Source organism: Lepidochelys kempii, chromosome 2 (genome assembly GCF_965140265.1).
Source record: "Lepidochelys kempii isolate rLepKem1 chromosome 2, rLepKem1.hap2, whole genome shotgun sequence".
In the NCBI taxonomy this organism is placed as follows: Eukaryota; Metazoa; Chordata; order Testudines; family Cheloniidae; genus Lepidochelys; species Lepidochelys kempii.
Window position 1 is genome coordinate 168898914 of NC_133257.1, and position 24595 is coordinate 168923508.

The 24595-nt window shown below is 40.0% G+C and overlaps 1 protein-coding gene across 1 annotated transcript in view; it reads right to left on the reverse strand.

Moving 5' to 3' along the window:
- ABCA13 (ATP binding cassette subfamily A member 13) overlaps positions 1-24595 on the reverse strand; it is a 226962-nt gene that overhangs the window by 67698 nt on the left and 134669 nt on the right. Inside the window, exons 32-34 of the mRNA XM_073329650.1 lie at positions 21858-21966; positions 2753-2807; positions 1802-1979 (exon numbers count right to left, since the gene is read on the reverse strand). Coding sequence (XP_073185751.1) covers positions 1802-1979; positions 2753-2807; positions 21858-21966 — 342 coding nt within the window. The remainder of the gene's footprint in view (positions 1-1801; positions 1980-2752; positions 2808-21857; positions 21967-24595) is intronic.

Here is a 24595-nt window from a genome sequence, read left to right on the forward strand (position 1 = left end):
AAGAACAGCCAGATTATCATGATAATAAATCAAATATTAAAATTTATCACAAATCTAAGGAAGATTATCTAATTAATGACATATGACATGATCTGAAACTCTTAAAAAGTCTGGGAAGAATCTATGCTTGACTTTTCATATATTCATGCATTCAGAATCTCTAACTTACCTGCAGTATGGTTAGCATTTAAGCAGTCCCTGTTCTTTCCCAGCCCAGGATACATCATCCAGAATATGTGACAACATTTTGAAAGCAATGGACTGGCAAAACTATCAAGGAGCTGACTTTTCTGCACAACCAAGCACAAGGAGAAGCCGTGCCCTCCCTATGAGGGAATAAGCTCTCAGTCAAGCACCCTTATTTGAAATGAGAGCAAAGGGAATACAGAAATTTACTGGCTAACTAATGGCTTTTTGTGCTCTCTTATTTCAAGTATGTGTTTTTTGTTCTCTTATTTCAAGTTTGCTCAAGTGTGAAAGTCCCATTTTAGAACACGGCTGGGTGAAGCTCCAGTGTTTCAGATTAGTTTGAGTGAGAACCACAAATGTTCTAAAAATCTGTCCCCCAAGAATAACTTGGCGTGCTTAGTGCTTTCAATTGCCCTGTGCTAGACCTGGATTGCATTATGAGTCCTTCCTTCCCTGAACTAACAAGGATAAGGAGTACTGCAGAAGTATGCTCCTCCCTTGTCATACAGATTGGTTGGAGCGCTTTGAGGTGAAGCTGCTGGATAATCGAATTGGCATCAATTGGTTCCAGAGGCAGCAGAACCCAGTCTCACAAGCAAGAAAACGTCTCCTCCTTAGGAAAAAAACCACTAAAATAATTAAACAGAGTACCTATATATACACAGTGATTTTACTGAGCTTTTCTGGGAGGAGGGAATTCATCTTCAGCATGCCAGCGTCTCTGCTTTGGTTCTGAATAGGTCAGTGCTGCACGGGCTGTTTGTGGATGGATTACAGAATCCATTATTATATAGCTCCATGGGCCAACCATACACAGGGGACACAAAATATCAGTGAATGTGAATAGGTTTCACTGCAGACTGGCTGCAAGCCGGAATGGTGAATTCTATTCTCTCACCCCTGATTAGCTCCCTGCGCAAAGGCTAATTTCTCACACTTTGAGAGTGGAGCCATGAATTCCAGCCACAGTGATGATTTAAATCCTACTTTCCAAAAGTCATTTCCTACTCATACATGTGTCTTTGCACTTGGTAAGTAAGGAACTGATTGGGAGAGATTGAGAAAACAATAATGTTCTTGATATTTTCAAAGGATGGAAAGATTTTCATATTTTTCTGTGCACTGACTGCAGATAAAGAATGTTAGTTTGTAGGAGACTGAATTAATGTTGCTAATAATTTAACCTAGCTGCACGAGCACAGAAATGTTTAGTGGAACTCTGTTTGCAAGATAGAGATTTTATTTGTATGCCTGCATTTAAGTTAGGAAGTTCTCTACATATAAATCCATATATTCTATTATTTACTATATATATCACAAGTCAACTTCAGAAAACTGAGAACACAGTCCCTGTCCGGTGGAGTTTTATATTAGAGTGGAAAAGCACGAATGGGTATAATACAGTGCGCAAATATACAGAATGGATGTCTTAACATGTAACAATTAAACAGGGTGTTACCCTAAACATTTCTCACAACAGAATTCTACTGTATTAAAAATGAATTTTATTATGAACACAACTCCTCCACTAGTCTGAGTCCACCCAAAACAACCCATTAAGAAATATACCTAGAGCCATGCAGGGACATGTGTTGCCTTACACAGTACGTACCATATCATACAGGAAGTTAGCAAGCCAATAGGTCTTGTAGCCAAGTCCAGAGATGTGCTGCAGGCGTTTTGTACCAGACACTCGGTCTTTCACTACTGAGTTTCCAATGGATGCCATAAGAATAGAGAAACCCAACATGATACACAGCGCCACTCCACACTGACGAACATTCTCCATTCTGAGGTTCAAAACAAAATGGTACTATTAAAACAAAGGCAGGCAAATATTTTCAAGTCCCATTTATTACCAAAACAATTGCTACTTATCTTGATAAATATGAGATTAGTGATATTATGTACACACAAACACATCCGCAAGACAAGTATAGATATAGAGATGTTATTATCTCTTAGTAAATATTAACCTTTTTAGTCCTTTTCTTTTTGTATACTTGATTCATTTATATCTTAACTTTTCTTCAGAATCCTTAGGATATTAACAAAGAGTATGTTGAATTCTAAGGCCCAGAACACTGGTCCTTGACCGATGAGTAACCCTACTCAGGAATTCTGTGCTGTATCTAATCATCCATGGCATCTCTATGTTAATAAAACTCTAGATAATCTGAGAAACAATCCCCTTAACATACATACATATACGTAAAATGCTTACATAAACATATATAAACCTGAAAAACTGATGAGAGATTATTGTTGTATCAGATGTTTCCTTTAGAGAATCAAGAGAGAAGAATGATTATGGGGGAATAAAGACCCCACTGAAAGATATTATCCTCAAATAGCTGAAGTTGCGTAACTTAGATCGATCCCGCCCCCCAGTGTAGACCAGGTCTCTCACACCCTTGTACCATACACTGGCAGTGGAAATGCACAGCTAAATGGACTTGTGCATAGCAAAATTACTGCATAAAATATACATGCGTTTTAATCTGCAACATTCATTATTTGGCTACAGCGGTTTTTCTTTTGATTTTATATACAGCTTACTTACATTTTGTCCTCATCTAGTAAGGCTCCTCCATATGGATGGCTATAGAGCGTGATTCCTATGAAGGGAAATTAAAAAAAAATCCCACATCAATGCTACAAGATCTAGAATTAACAGACCCTGAAATTTGTATTAAAAATTATCTTGGAGATACTTATAAAATGTGTCAAAGTTCCTTTGTGATTTTCAGGTTCCAAAGTTGTTTCAGAACTTGTTTTGTGAACAGAGTGCAGAGGTAGCAGAGTTTATGATAATGAGTGATAGAAGAAGAAAGAGCAACAGAGAGGAATAGAGAATGATGCAAAATGAAAAGGGAGAGGAAACAAAAGAAAGATTACTTTATTTTAAATACTCTCACTTTCGTAGGTAGGCATTACTTAATAGCTCAAAAGTGCCATTAACATGGAGGATTGGTGTTAGCAGCTCCATAGTTAAGTCTCCAACTGTGCAAACTGACCATATGCTGTGAAATTCTGAGCCAATCTGATCTAGACAATGGAATTGATGACGCTCAGGACTCAAGTGTTGACATCTTGCAGGATCAGGGATTAAGGCTACAAATTGGCCCTTTTATTTCTGAATTCCAATTATACAAGGATGTTATATTTGGCAAATAAATCATACACGGACCTAATATTACTAACTAATGATGGATGGAGTTTACTTCTCTGTACGGGTTTGATCCTGAAAGGCGTTTGAGAGACATTGTCAAATTAGAGATTATCCTCTTTAGAAACATTGTTGATTTCACAGGAGTTATGTATGGGGGAAAATGTAGACCAGTATCCTACATTAACCTTTATCTGATTGTATTATTTTTATTTTTTTAGTATTTTATTTTTTAAAATCACCTATTTTTCAATGTTTATGTCAAAAACTGAAGGCAGCTTTCAGTGTCAGACAATTCTCATTCTGCTCTTTTTGTTGAAGTGGGAGTGGGGGTATTTTCCTCTTGGAGGAAATCCACATTTTGCTCAGGATGAGAGTTTTATTATTTTCATGCACAATTTAAAAAAAGCTTCCACATCAACTATTAATTGGACTTGCTGTCTTTACATTTATATAATAATATAATTATATTATTATATAAACGTAATAAATCCACTTCTCTGTTCTACAAGGCAATAATCTGATTCCTCAGTGGCTGAATTTGAGACTGAAGGAACTGGGTTATTGCCAAGTAAAACAGAGGCACTGTGATGTAATAAAATATAATGATATCGTTAAATAATAATAATAGTTTTAGTTATTTTATTTGTCCATTTTCTGGGATGTTCACAAACGGAGATGTTGCATCCTTCATTTATTTTATGTCTCCATATCCGTTGGCAGATGAGGCCATTTAGAAGAACACTCATGAAAGTTGATGATAACCTGGAGCTGGTCAATTTCATTCCCATTTCTCTCATCCATTCACAGACTCTTGTCATTGGCCTTAGATACTAACCTGTTTCCCCACCCTCCTAACTCCTGATATATCCCTTTCCCTGCAGAAGCCCCCTCCAAATCTAGGGATCACTCACAACAGTGAAAAAGGGGAACCCTAATATGCAATTCAAGAACCTGATGGTTGCTGATCTCCTGCTCTGTCCTGCTGAATATCTTCTAAGTACTCAGCCACCTTATAACACTCTGTCTTTTCTGACCTGCCCTGACATTTCACTCCTCTGCAGTACCTGCCCCCTTCATGTCTCTCAGTATTAGGATAAAAATGAAACCAAAAGCAAGGGGAGCAGGGTAAATAGTACAAACAGATTAGGGAGGAGAGGTAGCTGTCAGCTAGAGGGAAACCAGACAAGCTGCAGTCAGCCCCTTCAAACCAGCCCCTTCTTTTGTCTACAGGTTGTCCCTCCTTCTTGGTTCAGAACCCACTGCTGCCCTCCCCAGGACTGTTCAGCACTGGCCAGTCCTGATGGATTAACACCATTCAGAGTTTGCCAGTGTCATATGGATTCATGTTAGCTGTCTTGCATTTGGATTGGGGAAGTGAGTCCAATTGTATTATATATCATTAGTGGGTTTGTTTCACAGAAGAGAGATAATGGGGTTATTCTATGGTAATTTTTGTACTTTATGTATTCTCTTTTCATGATTAGTTATGAAGGTTGTTACTGAAATCTAAATGTAATGATTGATATTTTACCAGTGTTTAAGTCACACCTGTGGGTTTTCTATGACCCTGATTTCTTTTGTAGAAAATGGTTCTGTGGCTGAAGTACCAAAATAAAAGAAAATGAAAGGCTTGAAAATGTAAGATTTCCTATTAAAAAGTAAAATGCTTCATTTGGTTGGCTGAGAATATTGCTAGTATGATATGTTTGTGTTGGCTTTTGCATACAGCCAGGTTGTAGAAAACTAGTAAATAATAAAGTCATTACACTTCAGGGTTGAGAATTTACTAGGGTCTGGGACGGTGGCTCTGCTGAGCTGGCAGAGAAGTGAGAGCTCTGTAAAAAGAAAGGATGGTCAGATCTGTAGCCCTTTGATCTCTAAGCTCTCCCTAACACGGACACCACCATTTGAAGATTCCTCGTTGCTGGCTGAATCAACAGGTGCCTGATTGGGGAAGGTTTAAAAGCAGTTTGGCACCACTCTGATGGCACAATCAACCTCATCCAACGTTAGGATCTGCCCCTTTGTTTTAACAAGGAGAGAAATGTTCTTTCCAAAACCCAATCCTCCTTAGAGCCCTGCAGGATGCCAGTTATATGAACTGACCACAACTGTTTAGGGTCCAACTGCATGCCCAAGATAAACCTAAACATTATTCTGATAATAAGCACAATCAGCCCCTACATTATTGTCCTATCCCCTGAATGCCTTTGTTCCTCAGCTTCAAACCAATAACAATTAAAACAGGTGTCAGGGTTCCCTCCCCACTCTTAACTCTCAGGTACAGATGTGGGGACCTGCATGAAAGACCCCCAAAGTTTATTTCTACCAGCGTAGGTTAAAACTTCCCCAAGGCATAAACTCTTTGCCCTTGGAGGGTATGCTGCCACCACCAAGTGATTTAACAAAGAATCAGGGAAAGGACCACTTGGAGTTCCTATTCCCCCAAAATATCATCCCAAGCCCTTACACCACCTTTCCTGGGGAGGCTTGAGAATAATATCCTAACTCTTTGGTTAGTGATAACAGAGCCAAACCCCTGGGTCTTAGGACAATAGAGAAACCAGTCAGGCTCTTAAAAGAAACAGAACTTCATTAGAAAGAAAAAAGGTAAAAGAAGCACCTCTCTAAAATTAGAAGGGAAGCTAATCTCACAAGGCAATCAGATTTAAAAACACAGAGGATTTCCCCCTGGGCAAAAACTTTAAAGTTACAAGAAGAAAACCAGGAATACACCTTCCTCTCAGCACAGAGAAAATCACAAGCCAAAACAGAAGTAAACTAACTCATTTCCTTGCTAGTACTTACTAATTCTAATGGAGTTGGATTGCTTGCTTTCTTGATCTCTCTCCCGCAAGCACACAGAACAGACAGAGAAAACCTCCCTCCCCACCCCGCCCCAGATTTGAAAGTATTTTGTCCCCTTATTGGTCCTTTTGGTCAGGTGCCAGCCAGGTTACCTGAGCTTCTTAAGCCTTCACAGGTAAAAGTATTTTGTGCCTCTGGCCAGGGGGGATTTTATAGTACTGTATACAGGAAGGTTGTTACCCTTCCCTTTAGATTTATGACAACAGGAAAGTCATCTTGGAATCAAAAACTTGAACAGCGGAAGTTTAAACCAAGTATAATTCTGAGACTACTAAACACTCAAAGTTGCACATCTCTGGCCAAAGCTTGTTATTAAAAGAAGAATCAAAACAATAATGTTTTGATTCATCACCAACAGACATGTGTGCTGTTTGTGGGAGGTTTTTCTGTCATTTGTCCAGAAGGGCTGTGGCATAAATATAAAGGGAAAGGTAACAACCTTCCTGCATACAGTACTATAAAATCCCTCCTGGCCAGAGGCACAAAATCCTTTTACCTGTAAAGGGTTAAGAAGTTCAGGTAACCTGGCTGGCACCTGACCAAAAAGGGGACAAGATACTTTCAAATCTGAGGGGGCGGTAAGGTTTTGGTCTGTCTGTTCTGAGTGCTTGCCAGACACAGATCAAGGAAGCAAACAATCCAACTCCATTAGAATCAGTAAGTTCTACCAAGGGAATGCGTTAGCTTGTTTTTGTTTTGGCTTGTGATTTTCTCTGTGCTAAGAGGAAGGTGTATTCCTGGTTTTTCTTTTTGTAACTTTAACATTTGGCCCAGAGGGAAATCCTCTGTGTTTTTGAATCTTTTTTTACCCTGTAAAGTTATTTTCCATTCTGATTTTACAGAGGTGATTTTTACTTTTTTTTTTTTTAATAAAATCCTTCTTTTAAGAACCTGACTGATTTTTCTATTGTCCAAGACCCAGGGGTTTGGGTCTGTGATCACTTTGTAATCCATTGGTTAGGATATTATTCTCAAGCCTCCCCAGGAAAGAGGGTGTAAGAGGCTTGGGGGGATACTTTGGGGGAATAGGAACTCCAGGTGGTCCTTTCCCTGTTTCTTTGTTAAATCACTTGGTGGTGGCAGTGTACCGTCCAAGGGCAAAGAGTTTGTGCCTTGGGGAAGTTTTAACCTAAGCTGGTAGAAATAAGCTTAGGGGGTCTTTCATGCAGGTCCCCACATCTGTACCCTAGAGTTCAGAGTGGGGAGGGAACCCTGACAGGCTGTGTAAAGCTTTACATTTTTTTTTAAATTTTATGCCATTAATGTTTTTAAAAGCAATAGTTGTAATTTGTCTGAAGCAGAAACAGGCATATCAGAGACATTTTAGCAAAACTTTCTTTACAACAACCTTTCCTTTACTTAAAAAGGAGTGCAGGAGCTTATTCCTCAGAAAAGTTTTTCAAACTTTTACACAGATGGATGTATATTACAACTGAGATTGTATTTACTCCTTTCTTTTGGAATCCTGGGGGACACAGATAAATCTCCTAGTGGATTAGAAATGGGTAAACCATTTGGATAAAATAAGAATTGAACTAAACCGTCACCAAAAACTCAAGCTGAACCCAGCCTACTTAGACATTTGAAAAATGTCTGTTAAATTTGCCAGAAGCTGGGAATGAGCAACAGAGGATGGATCACTTGATGATTACCTGTTCTGTTCATTCCCCCTGGGGCATCTGACATTGGTCACTGTCAGAAGACAGGATACTGGGCTAGATGGACCTTTGGTCTGACCCAGTATGGCAGTTCTTATGTATGTATATTCTTTCAGTACCCCCATAAGCTCATTTTTCATGAATACCTTCGTCTGAGCTTTCTGTTTCTAACCAATGCCATTTATACCAGTCGCAAAACTTCCATAGACTTCAAAGACACAAAAAGCAGCAGGTTCCAAAGAGAAGAAAACCTGTGACCTCACCCCTTGATTTTAGAGTCCTAGAAATCTCAGTTTTTTTATTTTTTTTAAGGTGAGTGTCTAATCCTTCTCCTGGAAAAGCTAAGATCTGATCCTGCAGAGTGCTTAAGCACATGCATGAGTTTAAGCATGTGAATAATCCCATTAAATTCAAGGGAACTACTCATGTGCTTGAAATTAAGCATGTACTTACGTGCTCTGCAGGATCAGGACACGAGACTGTAAACGGATGTATACTCATTGCTAGGGTAGAAAGTTTACCACTGACAGACTTCAGAAGTCACAAATTATTCATGGTATCCTTGAAGACATGTGGGACTGGCCTTTGGTTATAATAGAATTTGCTAAAATGGATCCTCCCTTCTGGCGGGAACATGAGACCAATTGGCAGCTGTTGGAGGTGGTGCTGTCAGCACTGCCTTTAATAACACTACAGCTACTACAGGTTCCCTCTCCGCTGCTGGCCAGCTCTCTGCAGGTAGCCGATTCCTCTATTGAGCAGCTAGAGTGGCCTGTGGCCTCAATAAGGAATAACTCAGTACTGTGAGAGGCGAAATGGTCTAATGGACCAAGCACAGATCTGAAAGCAAGAGACTCCTACTTTCCCAACTACGATTTGACAATGACTCTGAGTGTGATTTTAATCAAGTCTATACAGACAAAATTTTCAACAATGCCCATTAATTTTGGGTACCTAGGCCCGATCTTTGGAATTGCTTAATACTGACAACTCCAAATTACGTCAATGGGAGTTGAGAGTTCTCGGTACCTCTGAAAATCAGTCCTCAGGTGTCTCAAATTGGGCACCCAAAATTTGTGGACACTTCTGAAAATGAAGACCTTATATTCTGTCTGAATTTCCCCAACTGTAACATGACGACAATATTTCCTTCTCAGAGGGATTATGATGATTAAATTATATTTAAATTCACCAGAATGCCCACAAAAATCCTAGTGGTACCAAGACCCACTCACTCAGCTTATTCAGATAATTGTCCCTTAAAATGTTTTCTGTATTTTGGATATAGGTCTGGATGGGTGGGCTCTACTTCTTCTGCAGCTGGAAGCAAGTTATAGCATGAATACTACCCATTCCACTTCTTATTTAAAAGGAGGTAACTAAAGAATCACTTTGCTTATCTTCCCCACAAACCCAAGATTGACCCTGGGCACAGGAGTCACTCATCTTTTGAGGGAGGAGAGACAAAAACTGATTTTGCAGATCTACCCTGTAGAGAACTTGGAAGATAGCTGTATTATTTGTATGACTATTGTGTATGCCTCAATTTACCTGCTCATGTTTATGATACTGGCTACATGGTCTCAAAGAGTTAACCTTGGCTTGTGCTCTCAACAGAGGGGGGCTGGAAAATGGACAATGAATAATGGACATCAGATAAACTTTAATGCCTGGTTCTCAAAAAGATAACTGAGGCGCCAATTCCTCTGAAGTCTCACTTTTGCTAGGCTCTGGCTAGCAAAGCTATTGATAGGGGAAGACACTGGCAGGAAAGCAGAGGTGAAGACCTTTGGTTCTGATAAATGTAGCCCTGAAAAAAACATTGGGGGTGAGGAGAGTGAAGACTCTCTGAGAGACTGCTAGAGATCCTCTCTGTCATCCCAGCTCCCTGAATGGATGCATGGGACAAATGGGACCTACCTAAACTTGTAAGGAGAGAGTGAGGGGGTAAGGCAAGATCGATTCAGGTAGATTGTTTATTGTCTAAAGATCTGTTTCTCTGAATGCCTTGATTCTGAACAAACAATTATTTGCTTTATGAAACCTGCTTGGTCACTGTAATTACCAATTGATAGAGGTCCTGAAGAGGAGTACCTGGTACAGGGGTCAAATCCAATCAGACCCACTGAGGCATTCACAGTTGATAACCAGGATAGCTGCAGCTCAGCACTTGGTCTCAGAGAGGCAGCTGTGGGGTCCCACCCTCAGATGTGAAAGTAGTGAGACCTATCACCTGGGTGGGAGATGCACTCCAAGATGCCACACAGGGGTCTGAGATGCAGCTAGCCTGGTAACTGTTACATCTCAAAAGTGCTAAGGCTTGCTCCCCAGAGCTAGAGCCAGACTCTCAGCTGGTGTAAATTTGCATAGTTGTGCCAACTTATACCTGCTGAAAACCTGACCAACAGATTATACAGAGGAAAATCATCCACACTTACAATAATTTTCTGAACCAAATCAAACAATATGAAATTAGTGAAACATGCAAAACAGTACTAGAGAGGAAACGGCATCAAACATTTTACTGCAAAAGGACAAAAGTTCTTCAGTGACAATCTCAACACACTCAAAAATACTTTCCCTTCTGAATGCACAAAGGCCTGTATTTATTGAATGCAGCAAGCAAGCCAGAGAAAACACTAACAAAAGTGTAAAATGACTAAGCCACTACTAGACAAGGATCGGCAGAGGCTAAGTTAGGTCCCATACAAGGAATTATATCATAAGACCACACAATACACACAGATAAAAGAAAATGGGACAACTGCCAGGTAACAAAAATCTGTGGGGAATAAGATGTGCCTTAGACAGTTGCATTACACAAAATTTACTGAAAAAGCAAACGAGTGAAAGAGCTACCCTTTACTTGTTAAGTCGTAGTACTGAAAATAAAATGAGCAATCCACAAGGAAGGACATAGTTACAAAATGTAACCAAGCCTCCTTAAAAATAGAACTACTGGAGTAACTACCTTCTATTTCCAAAGTGTCCATAAGCAGAATGCAGATTAAACAAAGAAACAGATTTTTTTTTAAATGAACACAAATAATTGGAGTTGAATCTCTGGTCTTGGTCAATTGTCTTTACACAATATCCGTCATTGTCATACTTAGTTCAGAGCAGTGCTGCAAGTTCCTCTTTCCAGAGTACTAAATATTGTTCTTAATTAGTAATTAGTTGGGAAAAAAAGTTCCATATAATCTAAATTGAAAAAGAAAAAATAGAGCTAAAAATGTCATACTATATTAAAATGAGCAAATGCAGTTTGGTATATCAATAAATATTTCATGTATTTCTTTAAAAAAAAAGTTACTTTTCTAATTTACCAACTCCTAAAATTCTCATGTCTAATCACCAGGGCCCTCTTACTTTACATATATATTTGTCCTGACACAGCTGTTAGTGGGAGATGGAATGTACATATTGGTTGCTTTCTTGCCTTTATGTGCCTTTTTTATTGTGTAGACTTGCTATGATGGCTTTTGTTAAACTGAAAACCAAGCACATAATTTTTAAGATCGTAAAGCCCTTTCTTCAAGTTTGAGTCATAACTCAAATCAAGGAATGTAAATGATTGATAAAATAAGGAGGTTCAAAATAATAAAGCCTCTGTTTAATGGATATGTGTCGTGTTTTATTTGGGGATTTTTATGGAATGTACTTGGAAGACTTGAATGAACAGTCTTTAGGGCAAGTTTTTCAAAATTGGTATTCACCAGGGAAAACATGTCATGCCACATTGACTAAAGTGATTCATTCACCTCTAGTCCTTTCTGCTTCTTTTCATAAATTTCTTAATTTAAAATGGATTGTTTCACACCTGAAGAATACCACTCTACCCCGTTGATTTACTGCACCAGAATTTTTCCAGTGGCTCCAAAATATCTTCCTTAGAAACTTCAGTGTCTGTCAAGATCACAGACTGATCTCCAATAAAAAGTGTCTTTTGAATAGAGGTATTCACATTTTTTACAGTGAGGATTTAGGGCAGGGTTTTTAAAAGCATATAAGTAACTTTGGCACACAAGTAACATTGAAGTCAATGAGACTTGTACTCCCAAGACATTTAGTTGTTTCTGAAAATGCCAACCTAAGGCTCTAATTCTGCAAGCTCATGTCAATATCCACCGAAGTCAATGGGACTGTATATGGGCACAGGAATTTGTCTACATAGAACCAATACCAGGACTGAACCTCTATGAGAAAACATCATGTAACTAATCCCTGAGACCATACTTCAGCATCTTCTTTAGAATTGCCAGCATCTTCTTACAGCATTGTAACTTCTAAAACTAATTGCAGGTTTCTGCTGTTACTGATCTACAAGTATCTCCGCCCAAACTTGGCTAATGGCAGTGGCTATCAACAAAGTGAGAAAGGCCTGGCCACTAATCAGCCGGATGAGAAAGAAATGTGATGTTTCTGCTGTGCTGCAAAGCAAACCTCTTTTCTATGGGTCCGATGCAAAGCCCACTGTAGTCAGACAGACAGACTAGCTCTATGGCCCCCATCCTCTAAATAACAATCTTTGAACATGGACTCTGATACCCACGCAGATTCCAATGGATCAGGATCTTTGTGTCCCAGTCACAGAGGTAACTGAATTGAATATTAGGAAAACTGAACACCATGAAGGTTAGACTTATTGAGATACAGTAACTTGAGAATGGGAACCACTACTTTATTGTTGAGATACCAGTTCTGAGAAAAAAACAACATTGTTTTCTTAGTTTATTTTTAGAAATTTTTTGAAATTTCCTTTGCTTCCTTCCCTCTGGGGCTTTTTCTGTACAGATACATTTTTTGAGGAAAATGTTCTTTATATCTGGTATCTATTCTTCAGTGAAAGACTGTAAAGTTTATATAGTTTCGGAACAAAAACAGAATTTAGTCATTGTTACTAGCCCTGGTAGCCTCAATGCTGATAGGGAACAGGTGTGATGCTATGATAGTTTTGTCTCTTGCTTTCTTTGTGTTTGCTTTGCTAAATGGACTGTATTGTCAAAAGTGTATGGTGGGAGATGCAGTGTTTCTGGAGAGTACCTCCCCTAGAAAGCAGCATCAGGAATTCCTGAACTATCTGCCAGTACTTGTTACTATTAGGTTAGTTGTTTCCTACAATCAGAAGTGAGGAAAATCATGCTCCTTTGGCTAACAATACTTGTATATTATGAGGCTGCTTTCCCGAAATGAAGAGGCGGGGGGCAGGGGGAAACAAACTTCATTATATAACAGAATTTGAAATTCTTTCAGCAAACAATTGATGAGAGAGACTGAATGGATCAGAAATTGGTAAGGCACAGAATCGTTCACCTCTAGGCCCATGTCACAGGGTGCCTGCCCCTTTTAGGGGTGATGCATCTAGCCCAATCAATAATACACTTAGCTCGCCTCCCCAGGAAGGAGGAGAAAATAAGCACAGTCACATGACAGGCAGGTCATGTGGCTAAAAAAATAACCAACCCAGTTCTTCTGGGGTGAAGATAAAAACAGAAGCCTCTGCAACATTAAAGGGGTAGAGAGAGGGCAGACAGCCTGGAGAGGAGCATGGCAGGGGGAATTGGAAGCCTAGGGAGGACAGATTTGGGCCTGAAGGTTCAAAGGAGACCAGATTGTTTAAAGACCTCAAGAAGGGGGAATGTCACTTTGAGTACTCTCGGCTTTGAATTATTTACTGAGCTCAGGGTAACTGCAATTCCACATGGTGCCAAGAGGGAGTATGGTTGGGGTCAGCACCCTGTCAGCCCACTAGCTCAAAACTGATCTAGGACTACTAGTAAGTGAGAGAATGCTGTGGCCATTTCAGAATTCAGTAGACTATGCTGTATGAACTGGAAGACTCAGTACTGTTCCAAGGGTACGCATCATAACACCTGATATGAGATTTAGCTCTAACTGAAATCCTGGCCAGCAAGCTTAGGAAAAACCACTGAGTGGAAATAAAGACCGGCCCCTCTTATGCCTGTGAATGACTCCCTCACACTGAGAAGTGGTTCCTCCAGGTCAGGGCTGAGAAACACTGGCTGTCCAATGTACTACTGTCAGTGTTACAACTGTTCTGCACATACTGGAACTTCAGTTTCTCCTCCTATCAATATAGTGCTGCACCTTTCAGAGACACTTAATTCACATAAGAACAAACTGCCTAAGGAGGTTGTGAAAGGTCCTTTGCTGGAGGTTTTCAGAAGGAGACTCAATAGCCAGCTGTCTTGGATGGTTTAGACCCAACGAATCCTGCATCTTGGCAGGGGTTAGACTAGATGACCTTTGTGGTCCCTTTTAACCTTGTGGTTCTATGACAAATCCTGGCCATTTTCATGAGAGCATGGACAGTTGCTCCTGCTAGGAACTAGTGTGATTCTACTCTGTAGGAGGGCTGTACTCAGAGAGCCTGCACAACTGCAGAGCTCAAGCTCTACTGGGATCCTGCTGTGTTGTCACACAGCAGGGACTGGGAGAGGGGCAGGACAGATGGTACCTCCCTCTGCAGATCAACTAGATATTCTCTACCCCTGCATGAGTGGAGAAGGAGGTAAGGATATGAAGGAGAAGGAGGTAAGGATATGAAGGGTTGAAGAGGCTATTTCAGCCCTGAGTTTGAAACAGCAGCCACAGAGCAGTTCCAGTATTACTCCATGGCTTGGAAGGGAGGAATATTTCCCTGTCCCCTTCCACAGCTCTGTGGTGGGGCTAAGATTTGGGGCTTGAATCATTTTGTAATAAAAAGACACATTCTGAACTGGCTGATGACAACTGACAGCTGAGCTATTATAGAACTGCAGCTGCAGAAGTAGAACACCAATACTTTACTTCCTGAATACAGATTTTTAAAATAATTTAAAATGTCTTTCACTATTTTAATAATAATACAGATCCATTTTTTTATACCAGCAAGAGCCACCTGGATTCCCAAAATCTTTCTTTTGTCATACTTCCAGCCCGATTGAAAGTTCTTGCCCTTCTATGTATACACAATATCCAGGGGCCAAACTGTGCCTTCCCACTTATGCAGCCTCATTTAGTTCAGTGTGTGGGTCAATGAGGGTAGAGCTGGGCCAAAGATGTTCAACTACAGCTGTTGTCATGCCTTATAATTAAAATTCTAGTAACAGAGTAACTATAACCATAACAGTGCATTTGTGAACAGATAAATTCAATTAACAAAGCATCACAGTAACCTGTGTTCCTGATTAAATCTCCTGATGGAGATTATGGAGACTAATGGTATTACAAAGATAAAGCAAAGTACTGGAGCAAATTGCTGCACCAACATGGTTTTATGTTGTTGTTTTGTTGTGTTGTGTGTGTGTGTTTTTAAGTCACTTTTATAATCAGTTCTCTAAATGAGACACAAGAACTGTGAAAAAGTGTGATTATAGCGTGGCAAGGAGAGGAGAAAGAGAGATGATTTCTGCAGTGAGAACATCACTGAAATAGTAACACACTGGGAATTAAGATAATTTCATTATGGATTCTTTTGCTGGTAATCCCATGGGTTGCCTCTGATCTTCTACATACAGAGAAGAACATCCACAATCCTGTACATGTAATTCTTTTAAAAGAAAAGATATCCCAAAGCTGCAGAAATAAGTTCTCTATAAAGGTGGAATTGTAGTTATGGGCAAAGGTGTTTGAATCAGGGAAACATATAGAACCTATTACACTGTGGCTCTTAATAGACATTGGTTTAAAAGAAAAATTACCTTCGCTATCACATTTACACATCTATCTTTCTGCAGATATTCTATATGGCATGAAAACAGATTGACTCCAATATAATCTACTCAAACATCATACATGTTTGGCCAGATCCTCTGCTGGAATAAATCAGCATAACTCTATTGACTTTAATGGCACTACATTGATTTATACCAGCTGAGGATCTGGCTCACCAAGGACCAAATTGGGTCCAGCCCTGCAAGGATGCACAAGAAACCTTCCCTCTTCTGAGCCTCTGTGCAGTGAGGGGTCTATTGCTAGTAAAGATGCTAGACTGAGAGGGAGAACAGTGAGAGGGTGATGGAGACCATGACACCACACTCTCCATCCTGGATAGCACAGCTAGCTCAAACAGGGGAAACACATGCTGTACACTTTCAAGGGTGTAGCAGTCTGCATGCTTCCACCCTGTTGCATGCCTGGCTGCTTTGGTGAGTTTCCATTGGGGACACCTGTCCCCCATCACCTCTCCTCTAACCGGCGGTTTACTGCCATTTTGGTCCAAAATGTGTAGCTTCACACTAAGCTCAGGAGGTTTCAAGAGCAGGTGACTTGGAATTGCAATTTCAAAACTGAGCGTGAGTGTTTCTTTTGTTGACCATAAAGAGAGCCAGGTCCAACTTGAGTGATGGATCCTGCCTTCTTCCTGTGGGTGGTGTAAAGCACTATACTCTGTTGGCCAGCTCAATTCTTACACAATCCAGCTTCCCACTCTCCAGGCCTTAACATGTTGCCAGGTGTTACAAAGGCTGCAGCTTTGTGGATGGAATTAGAAGGCCAATGATATGTAACACTTCACACTGCTGGAGGGGAAGTATTAGCTTCAGTGCGTCTTCATGCTCATTTACTCTCTGTAAACCAGCCAGGTCTGTCTCTTATGGCATTGATCCCTGAGAGAATACCTAAGTACAGAGGACCCCCCAAAAAAGTGTCCCTCTGTGGCTGTAAATTCCCTGATGCCTTAGGCTAGCCTTTGATCTCATTGCTCTTTTCTTTACTGTAAGCGTTTGTCCAAGTAACACACCACTCAAGAGCCCTCATGATAGGTTCACCAATCATTAGGGTTTTAAAGTTGACTGTGTTCCACACAGATTAGGATGTTCCCTCACTTTTGTAAATAGTTTATCTCAAAAATAATGACTCAGGAAATTAAAGGTTACAAAGAGAGTAATTTTCACTAAAGGAAGGAATCCAGCAGCCTTTTACGTGTCCTTCAGTAATGTACTTTGTGTGTCTCATTCTGGTCTTCTGTCATACACCATGTTCAACTTTTGAGCATTGACAGCTTGAGAGGTATGGTCCATTACCTATAAAAAATTTCCCCTGCTCTGTCTGTTGTGTAGTGCATTGTGTATTGTCTGCCTTGCCCAGCACCTCCCAACCCAAGGGTATCTACATTTCAGTAGTGCTGATATAAACAGTCTGTGAATCACTTTAGGATGAAAGGGTCCATCTAGGGATGTAAAATATTACCTCCAAAATATTACTGACTGCACCAGCCCTAAGTTGCAGAGACTAGGAATTCTTTATTCATGAGAGTGTAAATGGCATTCCACTCCAGCTATTGATGGATTTTGTTTATAACAGGTTATCATAGGTTTTTACAGGTTCTTCTTTGGAGGGAATTTATATTTATGATGAGAATTTCTAAGAGCTCTTGCGAGGTGTTTGTATTTAATGAGACATTTCTATTTTACTGTGAATTACAACTTTTATTTTATGGAGCATTCCACAGGAGCAGCTCATTAATGATTGACATCTCCCCTCCCCCCACTAACCAGACAGAGATAACAAGGTCCCTAGCACAGGGCTCTTAGTGAGATCCTGGTTTTAGGATTTAAGGCTGGGATTTCAAAGGAGCCTAAGTAGTTAGGCTGACCACTCCTACTGAAACTCAGTGGGCATTGTCTGCCTAACTCTTTTAGGCTCCTTCAAAATATCTCAGCCCAAATAAATAATTGAGGACACAATATTGGGCTTACAATGAGCCCCCACTATGAGGCTTAAAACAGATAGACAAGCTACAACCCTAATTCAAGGATTACAACAGATGGCCACTACATACATAAACCCCAAATATTTCTGTGCTTACAGATTCCTGTTCTTTGAATAGTGACCTAGGAATGTGATCTGGCCCCTGGATATCACCAGAGAATATGACAAGCACTCCTTCCTTCCTTCCTTTTTGTATTGTAAGCTTTCTTGGGCTGGGAATAAGCCTTCCTATTTGCTTGCACTCTGGAGGAGATGATATGATGGGATAGCCTAATTTTGGCAATTAATTAATTGATCTTCGACTATTAGCGGTAGATATGCCCAATGGCCTGTGATGGGATGTTAGATGGGGTGGGATCTGAGTTACTACAGAGAATTCTTTCCTGGGTGTCTGGCTGGTGAGTCTTGCCCACATACTCGGGGTTTAGCTGATTGCCATATTTGGGGTCGGGAAGGAATTTTCCTCCAGGGCAGATTGGCAGAGGCCATAGGGGTTTTTCACCTTCTCTGCAGTGTGAGGCACGAGTCACTTGCTGGAGGATTCTCTGCACCTTGAAGTGTTTAAAACACGATTTGAGGACTTCAATAGCTCAGACATAAATTAGGGGTTTGTTACAAGAGTGGGTGGGTGAGATTCTGTGGCCTGCATCATGCAGGAGGTCAGACTAGATGATCATAATGGTCCCTTCTGACCTTAAAGTCTATGATTCTATGCTTAGCATATTTTGGGTGCTACTGTAATACAGCTAATAAGGAAACATATTGCCTCTTCACTTCCACACCATAAATATTTTTAATCCTGTGTCTTTTTCCTTGCCCCCTTTACTATTATTTAGCATCGTTAAGTATATTATCTAATCCTGGGGATACAACATGTATGAAATACAAGTTACAAAACAAAATATTATATGCATTGAAGTATGTGCCAAGCACTGCTCTAACACAGCACTATGAAGAAACCCAGCATATTTTCCTTTACTATTGAATTTCCCCCTCCCCACCACCAGTAAAATATTTTTAATGCTTAACTTTTCATTTTCACGCTGCCTCACAGAATTTGTAACCCAACATGAGCATGGGTCAATACTACCAGTTTTTATGCCAACGGTGAAAGACAATCACATTTATTTCTCTTTTAACACCTGCAGCTTCTGGTGAAATGGATGGGTTAGCATGGGAGCAGTTGTCAGTGATGTTTGTTTTTAAACAGAAGAGGAAACAGATCTAGGTTCATTATAGGGCTACGGGTTGCTGTCCACAGAAATGCTGAAGACAGGCTATTTTCAGATAGTAAAATATTCCTGAACTGCCATATCAGAATAGACCACTGATATATTAACTCTGGTATACTTTGACTTTGGCCACCTGCTGCTCCTTTACCATAAGACAGTGTTCTGCAGCCTGTGGTCTGTAAACCCCTGGGGGTCTGCGAACCCCTGGGGGGTCCATAGACTTATGTCAAAGATTTGCAGAGGGGTCCACACCTCCATTCAAAATTTTGTATAGGTTGACAAATGAAAAAAAAAAGGTTGAAAATCGCTGTCCAAGTATCTCCAAAAATTTCCATGTGAATCTGTAGATGCACTTGCTCATTAGAAACATCTACTCAAATCAAGTGCCTAAATATTAAAACTATGTGAAACTAACAAATTCCCACTTTGCAGTTGTTCCCACAATGAAATAATATTTGATATTTGTGAATCTAAATAGGGGAGAAATGTCAACATCTCTTCAAAGAATGTACCTTTTTGAGGTGCGGGAGGCCAGATTCCATTGCTATTGATACTGCTGGACAACATTCAAGAGGAAATCTCTGCTGGTCACTAAACCATCCCCACCCCCATTCACACACAAACTTAGTAAGGTCAAAGTCAAACTAATATTTTGGGATGACACAGCAGAAGTCAAAGCCTTTTTATCAGGAGCAACCCATTAATCAAAACAAGGAACTGTAAAAGCTAAAAGAAAAGACCTCTCTAACTTAGTTCTCAGAAACTTATTGTAGAACCCTGGCAACCCATGAATTCTCTTCCTCAAATATTCTAGCAGCTCCTCTCCTGTGTGAGGAAAGGACAGGGGGGAAGCCAGAATTAACCTCTTACCCATGAGCTATGTCACTCAGACTTATGCCAAAGAGGGGCTAATCCAGCTGGTTTTATGTGAGTCAACTGGATTACTCACAAAAGTAAGGCAAGTAGGACTTTATCAACCTATCCCAAGATTTGTTTCTGCACCACAGTGCCTACACATCTCTGCTTGGCATTATAGGCAAAACTATGTTCTTTCATATTCTAGTGAGTCTTTTTCAGTAAAACAATATCTATTTTGTTGCCTTTGAAAGGTCCAATTATTCCCTTGACACATAAAGAAAGAAATTCAACAGTATTATTCATCTTGACAGGAAAATGTTATCCTCTGAAAACAGAAAAAATGGCATTAATGCAAGAAAGGATACACATCTCAACAAGTTTTCTAAAAGCCTTTTTCAGCAATATGCTAGAATATACCTTGCACTCTCCATAAACACGAGTCTCGAGATGAAATTATCCAAGGTAAACAAAAACATTAACAAATAGTCTACCATCCGGAAATTCAATAATCCCTAGTAACCTTTTGAACACCACTTCTAAAAATTACTTTCAATTTCTCTCTCCTATCTGAAAGCACACCATGTTTTTGTTTTTTTTCCTACCTCAGAGTTACATGTTTATTAAATCTATCCTTCCGGATGTCATCAAAACCCATTCCAGAGATGCGACAACAAAGCTGTACTTGTAAAAATGCTTTTTTCCGCCCACAAACAGCCTTATACTAAAAAATAATCACATGTATTCTGTAGCATTAACCTCAAATTCCACAGAGTTTCTCTCCACCAAAATAAGAGAAAGCTGAAAGTTAATGGGACTTGGTAGCCTAATTGCCCTTTGTGCCTTTGAAAATCTCCACCGACTTTTATACGTCTTGACCCCTTTCTCTTTCAAAGATGATCCTGTCCCTTTCTCCTCCATTGAGTCTCTACAGCATGATCAACCCATCCTTTTTGTGCCTGTGCCATAGACACACATTATGGTAATAAATACAGTGCTTTCCAGCTTATGAACTACCTGTAGGGATGTTTAACCAGGGTATACCACCAGGAAACTACAGAAACTGGGCCAGTTTAATGCAGTAGTCATTCAAAGACTCCACATATTTCCCATGAACCTTTTCTACTATGCATCCTCTCCTCATTTAAAAGAGCACAAAACTACCCCAATCCATTTGACTACCTTGCACTGACTTCTCCATCCCTAGTTTGGAGAAAGTCTCCCAAATCTCACCGAGCACTTCTAGATCTATAGGCTAGAATGCCTAACACAATGGGGTACCAATCCTGACTGGGATGTCTTCTGCTACCAGAATACAAACCATCAACCCTAACTAGACCTGGTCAAAACATTCCAACTAGCTCTACCTGCAACCATTGCAAAATAGTCCTGATGAATAAAATAGGTAAAATGTAAACCTTTTGTGGCTTTCGATAACCTACTTTTAATTTTCTCCAAGACAAGCTAATTGTTCCTTTGCGAGGGACCTCATGAAAGAAAGAGAAAATAGAATCTGGGTAGAGATGGACCAAAGCTGCAAAATGCAGAACAGGATCCAGATTTCAGTGCCCCAAAAATTCAGGAATCTTTGGATCTGGTATTTCGATCTGGCTCATTATAAGAAAAGTGTCCATTTGGATTTCAAATAACCCGAAAGTCTGGTTTTCATTCAGATTGAGGAGATTTCATTCAGAACTTATCATTAAATATGCTGAGCATCACAATCTCTCTCTCTCTCTCTTTTTCTCTCTCTCTTTCTTTCTGGTTTAGCTTTGGACCCAACATGCAATGTCACTTTCAAAATGGTCTCATATTTGAAAATGCTTATGATTCAAAATAGAATACATATTTTGAATTTTAAAACTTTTAATTAAATAATTCTGGAACAGTAATTTTTGATTATTATAATATATACATAAATCAGTTCAACACCACATATAACCTCTTAGTTACATTGTTATTTTATGGGACCCCCATCTTGTAACCTCCCTGAAAGTATGCAAGTCTACTTCTTCCCTTCTGGGGGACTTTAAACATCTCCACATGTTTTCACACTGCTATTTAATTTGATTTCCATTTTTTTCTACTTCTTTTTTCTTTTCTTTTTTTAAATCAGCATTTTTAGAAAGAGATGGATGCACATTTGAATAGAGATTTGAAAAATATTACCATACTGTCTCCAGTCCACAGAAGGAGGCAAATTCATCCACAGAATAAGATTGTTGAGTTGATTTAAGTAAGACGGCAGTGAATGGAAACCTTTCTGACTGTACCACACCTAAGAGAGAAAACAGAGGTGTTAAATGAAAGGGGTCCTGAACCAGGACCCCAGATCCTAATACCCTGGAATTATGTAAGATTATAGGAGCTATGTGCCCCTCTGAGAAGCCACATGCATGGGATGGGCTGATCTGGATGGAACAGAATCAAATGAGCTGTAGAGGTCCTTTGGCTGAGTACAGTTGTTGCAAACCCTTTCCATTCCAGGGCTCTCCATCCAACTAGCAACAAAGGAAAGGGAAGAGAACTCATGGTTTAGTGGATCATCTAAACCAGCCCTGTCATAAACATACAGCTAAGGGTAGCCTAGAATTCCTCCTTACCTGTAAGGGGTTAAGAAGCTCAAATAACCTGGTTGGCACCTGACCAAAGGGACCAATGGGGAAAGAAGATACTTTCAAATCTGGGGGAGGGGGAGGCTTTGTGGTGTGTTCTCTGGGGAAAGCAGAGAAGCATCAGGTCAAAAGAACTCCTTCTCCTATAAACCATCCTGTACAAGTCTCTGATATTATAAAAAAAAGTAAGTAAGGCAAGGCACGTTAGATTACCTTTTGTTTTCAACTTGTGAATTTTCTCTTTGCTAGAGGGAGGTGTATCCCATTTTTTTGTAACTTTAAAGTTTTGCCTAGAGGGGAATCCTCTGTGTTTTGAATCTGATTACCCTATAAAGTATCCTGATTTTACAGATGTGATTCTTTTACTTTTTCTTTAATTAAAATCCTTCTTTTAAGAACCTGACTGATTTTTCCATTGTTCCAAGACCCAGGGGTTTGGGTCTTTGATCATTTTGTAACCAATTGTTTAGGATATTATTTTCAAGCCTCCCCAGGAAAGGGGGTGTAGGGGCTTGGGGGGATTGCTGGGGGAAGGGGAACTCCAAGTGGTCCTTTTCCCTGGCTCTTTGTTAAATGACTTGGTGGTGGCAGCGTTACTTAAACCCAAGGTACAAGGGAGAATTTGTGCCTGGGGAGTTTTTAACCTAAGCTGGTAAAAATAAGCTTAGGGGGTCTTTCATGCAGGTCCCCACATCTGTACCCTAGAGTTCAGAGTGGGGAGGGAACCCTGACAAGCCCCTTAAATCATGCCAAGTCTAATATACATGAAACACATAACTCTCCTATTTGTGCTGAAAAGGGAACATTAATTGGTTTAATTTGAAACCCAGTGGGAGAATTTAGAAAACAATAAAACTTTGAGGAACTTTTTACTTTTGAGATTTGAAAATGAGATCTGCAAGCAACAGAAAAACACAACAATTGGCGCTAAAATGTGCTCTGACCCTATGCTCAAGAAAAGGGGGTGGGTGGGAAAGGAGGACTCAAAGGCAGGGACTGCATGAAACTAATTATGCTAGCCACTCCATAAGGGGCATGGAGGAATGAGGCCAATAGCATAGAAAAGCAAGAATACTGCTCTTAATGGGTGTTGTAACATGCTCCCCCCCACCCCACCTCTGCCCAATGAGGACTTCTGGGAAGCAGTGTGCCCAAGCTTGGGCACAATACCTTCTTGAACAATGCAGCTCTACACTTCTCCAATAGAGTAATACCTTTATGGTACAACCCAACCCTTCTCCAAGGAACAGTTTCCTTTCCAGTTTCTCGTTTCTGTCCCATAGCCTAACCAATATGCCTCAGGCTTTAATGGAATTACCACTTCTTGAGGTGAGAAAACAGCATAATCTCCATGCCCTTTCAGCTGATACTACCAACAAAAGTGGTAATGAGTTCCATTTATAGTTGGGGTTGTTGGTGGATACCCGTCCTTAGGAACTCAGCTGACCCTCACCAACTCATTTCACATAGGCCACCAAACGGACACTAGATGGCAACAATTTTAACTTCTTTACACAAAGGGAATATTTATTTGTACAGATGAGAGAATCTTTATTTACAAAAAGGTCTCATTTCTGGAGGAAAAATAATTATCTCATTGCTCTAGAGTATAGCTAACTCTAGTGTGCAGCTACTGACTGTAAAGAATTATGAATTGGGGATTGTTTTGTGGCTCATCGGGTTCTTCTATGTTCCAGTCTGAGACCTGACAACTATTTAATCAGCAGGTGACCCCCTACTGGATCAGAAAAAGAGCAAGCCCGGGACCTACTAAAAGTGCAGGAACAGTCTCCAAATATTTAACTTTCAGATCTCTACACTTCCTGGTCACCTGTGCAACCATGTGCCAGAACAGAATCAATACTGAACTAGCAAGGGGAGCCAATGCCCCCACACATCATCCCATTTCTTCCTCTATCTATTCTGCTAAAATCCTCCCAAATAAGAATGTTTAACATATGTAATGGAACCCATTGCAATTATGCACATTGTAAAGACAAAAAGAAGCAATTACAAAAAACAATAATGCAAGATTCTGCTGACACATCCTCAGTTAATTGGAGGCAGGGGAGAGGTCTCAATAAGTATTCACAGAATTTCCTAGTAAATTTCATAATGTAACCAAAATAATAAGGAATGCAAAAAAATGACAATATAGCATTGTCTTTAACAATACATTTAGAAGTCCTGCACAGTAATTAGAATCACAGAATCTTCAGAGCATTCACAGCATTGTTCATTCAAGAGTGAGATAAAATTATGTAACTGAGTCAGGCCATCAGGAAATAACCA